Source organism: Contarinia nasturtii, unplaced genomic scaffold (assembly GCF_009176525.2).
Source record: "Contarinia nasturtii isolate CC-2019 unplaced genomic scaffold, AAFC_CNas_1.1 Cnas_scaffold_187, whole genome shotgun sequence".
Classification (NCBI taxonomy): Eukaryota; Metazoa; Arthropoda; class Insecta; order Diptera; family Cecidomyiidae; genus Contarinia; species Contarinia nasturtii.
The window spans coordinates 3,294,941-3,298,733 of NW_022197544.1; the positions used below are offsets into that span (position 1 = coordinate 3,294,941).

General features: G+C 32.2%; 1 protein-coding gene across 1 annotated transcript; it reads right to left on the reverse strand.

Annotated features, from left to right (window-relative positions):
• Positions 1-627: 627 nt before the first annotated feature.
• LOC116336772 (putative odorant receptor 83c) lies at positions 628-1,788 on the reverse strand. The gene is made up of 4 exons (XM_031760891.1): positions 1,568-1,788; positions 1,256-1,355; positions 1,062-1,151; positions 628-848 (listed from the first exon to the last, which is right to left on the reverse strand). Exons 1-4 carry the CDS (start codon positions 1,786-1,788, stop codon positions 642-644), a joined length of 618 nt encoding a protein of 205 aa, XP_031616751.1. The 3' UTR covers positions 628-641.
• Between the last annotated feature and the right edge of the window lie 2,005 nt (positions 1,789-3,793).

The following is a 3,793-nucleotide window of genomic DNA, read 5'->3' on the forward strand; positions in this document are numbered from 1 at the left end:
TTCAAGAATTGGTGCGTGAACTTCTGCATTTTCTCACGAAACTTCATTTGTATTGACTACTAATATTTCTACCGATTGGTGTGTGCAGTACAATTTGATTTTAATGAACTGTTATTATTGTTCCGCTTGGAATTTTATAATGAAGTAGTTCGAATTCCAGAATGTTAAAATTAATCGATATTCGATAATATGAGCGCTCTGTGAAAATATATTACTGATATTTTTTCTATTTCCCTGAATAAAAGCAACTATTGCTTTTCGCGAATTAAATAAATACATACACAGCTGGACACGAAAAGTCGGTCATATGTACGTTCGATCGAACGCCGAGCATGTTCGGATGTTGGAATGTTCGAAAAAAAAACACTATTTTTGTGTAGTTTACTTTTTTGAAACATTAAAATTAACAACATTCATTGTTAAAACATATATATTTATTTATTGGTAATGCAATCCTAAATTTATACCATTATGTTGGCTAAGTGCCCAAAAATATAAATATAACACCGAAAATACTCTCCAAAGCTTGAATCATCTTTTCAACGAATTAGAAGCAAAGTCTTATTTTATTTATCCGAAGCTAAATAAGTGCAAAAAAGAACTCTTAATCTATTAAAAATTGTGGTATTTCAATGTTTCATCTAAAAAAAGGTGTACAAAATCATAAGATAAGAGTAGATTGTTTTCAAAATCGCTACACATGTTTGCATATTAAGTGGGGCAATGCTTCTAACTGTTAGGGCCTTTGATGTTTGAGCATTTTTCATTAAAAACATATATACTTGTTGATCGCTGCGTGATAATGAAAACCAGTCTCCTTCAATGATACTATCATACACTTGAGAGTTCTAAAAGAAAAACGAAATTTCAATGGCCATTTATAAATTAAATTCAATCAAAACATTGTTGGTTTTGTATCAGTTCAAATTCATAAAAAGACAAAACGACTGGACTCATTACTGGATGAATTCAGAGGATATAATTAATGCCCTCGTATTGACCAGAACTAAATGATACAAATAGAAGCACGACGAACTGTAGCAAGTTTTGAAACCACTTACGCATATTTCGACGACAGTTCCAACAGCTGAGAAGCCAACAATTTGACCGAGGAGACTAACAGCCAGACCAATGGCAGGAAAGAATTGAATCTACTCAAGAATATTTGGGGAATTAATTTTTTCATTAAAACTGAACAGTTATTGCGATTTTAATAATCATTATCAAAGATACTGAGCATCTAAAACAAAATCACCTTCAAACAAATGAACAGTTCAATGGCGGCAGAAATTGCAGCTGAAGAAATTTGAACAAAGCAAATATTGAAGAATGCCACATCCAAAACATCAATCACACTGAAAAGACAACATTTAAGTACTGATGAAAAAAATATATTTTGAAATGTTTTTATAAAGAGCCTATGAAGAATCTATGTGATTAACGGAACTTTCATTTGATTAAAAACACACATTTATGGCTTAGCACTATGTCATCATCATTACAATCAATATTTCGTTAATCTATATTCATTGTAGATTAAATAAAATAGGATTCAACGTATACATACTCGCAAAATTCGCGGTGCATCAGCAAAATGTTTCTTAATTTAGCTTTAACGAACAACATGTTCATATCTTCTTCTCTCAACATTTCGTTGAGTTCACTTAAATTTTCGTTGAAAATGTTCGAAAGAACGGGAACATTCACGATAAGCATAATGAACATGAAATCCGTACAAGCGCTTCCAATTACTGCAAGAATAATGAACACTGTATGGATTGCACTCATTTCAATATATCCGATCGTAGTCGTCTCATCCATATAAGGAAAATACAACGGGAGCAATGAAACTATATCGCCGAGAAAATAGTACGAATACATCGGTATAACGAAATAAAAGCCACCAGCAATGCAATACAGTAGAGTTCCACCTCTCAACACCACTTCAGTGTAGAAGGAATATCTTTGTAGAAGTCGTTGACGAATACGCGATTCGCTTTTTGCATTCACTGCATATATATCAATAAATTTGTTCATAGCTTCCACCAAAATCTGGCCGTGATTTGCGGAGTACATTTTTATCATCAACTTTTTGAATGCACACAAAAAACAAAAAAATTTAATCGAATTACGACTGAATGAATTTAATGAAATTACCTCAACTGCTACTCCAAAGAAAGCAATCATTTCAAGCACTGTATGTATATCATAGTACCGTAGAGTTTTATATGCACCCACGAAAAATAAGGACACAAGAAAATATATCACATAAGTGATTGAATACGGTTTAAACTCGCCCTCCCGAAATATGTCATGACCAATAATTTTGAAGTACTGACGAAGCAAATTATGAAACATATAATGCATTTTTTGATGTGGCTCCATTTTTATTAAAGTCAAATATTTCTTTAATTTTAACACAAATTTTGCATTTGATGCTTAAAAGACACTTGATTTTGAACAGGATAGTTGATGAATAACTGAAAGTTATCGTTTACATAGTTAAGTATTTAAGCGATTTTGGATATTCGCTTGCGTGTCTGCTTGTGCACAACAAATGACACCTTTCCCATCCAATTTTAAAACAAATATTGCACCACGAGCATATGTTACAATTGAATAACATAGTTAATCACTCTCACGAGTAAATTTATCAACCTTCAACGGAAAAATGGGATCAGCTTTCATCACAAATGCATTTTATTGACTTAAGTTCCCATTCCTGTTTAAAATGTGTGCGAAAACAAACAATTAGAAAAATTCGTATACCGACATTGATTTATTGAATATTTGAACTCTGCAATTAACTGATGAAATTGGTTTGTATTTGAACATTTTTCCCAAAAAAATGAATACTTTTAAGAATTGGTGCGTGAGCTTCTGCATTTTGTCATGAAATTTCAATGGTATTGACTACTAATATTTCTACCGATTGGTGTGTGCAGTACAATTTGATTTTAATGAACTGTTATTATTGTTCCGCTTGGAATTTCATAATGAAGTAGTTTCGAATTCCAGGAAAGCTATATTGGCAATACAAAAATATAATGATAAGAACGCGATTTGATGAGCTTACCGAAAACTCCTATGTTAAAATCAATCGATATTCGATAATATAAGCACCGCTCACTCGGCTAGTAATATTTGAAAAACAAATTGAATTTTTTGATAAAATTGACATGTTTCTCATTGGTTGCTCATTGGTTGCTCATTTCTCTCATTTTGGGGCCAAATTTTACACCGATCATGAAATATTGCTAATCAAATATTCTTTATATGCTCAATCATCCAATTTTCAATTACGTTTCTATGGAATGATCTATTGCCTAGGCTATTGTGGTAAAAATGGTATACGATTGTTGCAGCTGAATTTCCCATCCATTCAATTATGAAGCAGTGTTCACCAACAGCTACCTTCGACTCCTTTTCACCAAATTTCCGACCAAATGCGAAGTCTTCAATCGCTCATCCGTATCAGCAATGTTCAACAATGTTCATTCTGTCAGATTCGATGCGAATTCTGTTTTTGGACACTTGGGCTTGTGTCGCCATTCAATGGCGGCCATTGAGTGCTTTATATAATTAATTTTTTCTTGACAACTTCTGTGCATTTTGAAAATAAACCAATACAACATTTTTTGACATTTCGAAACAACAAATATCACATTTTCGAAATAAATGTGATTTTATCCATAGGACTTGGGATTAAATGTGAATTTAATTGATTTTATCCATAGTACTTCGATATAAATGTGAATTTGATTGATTTTATCCATAGGACTTGGGAATAAAT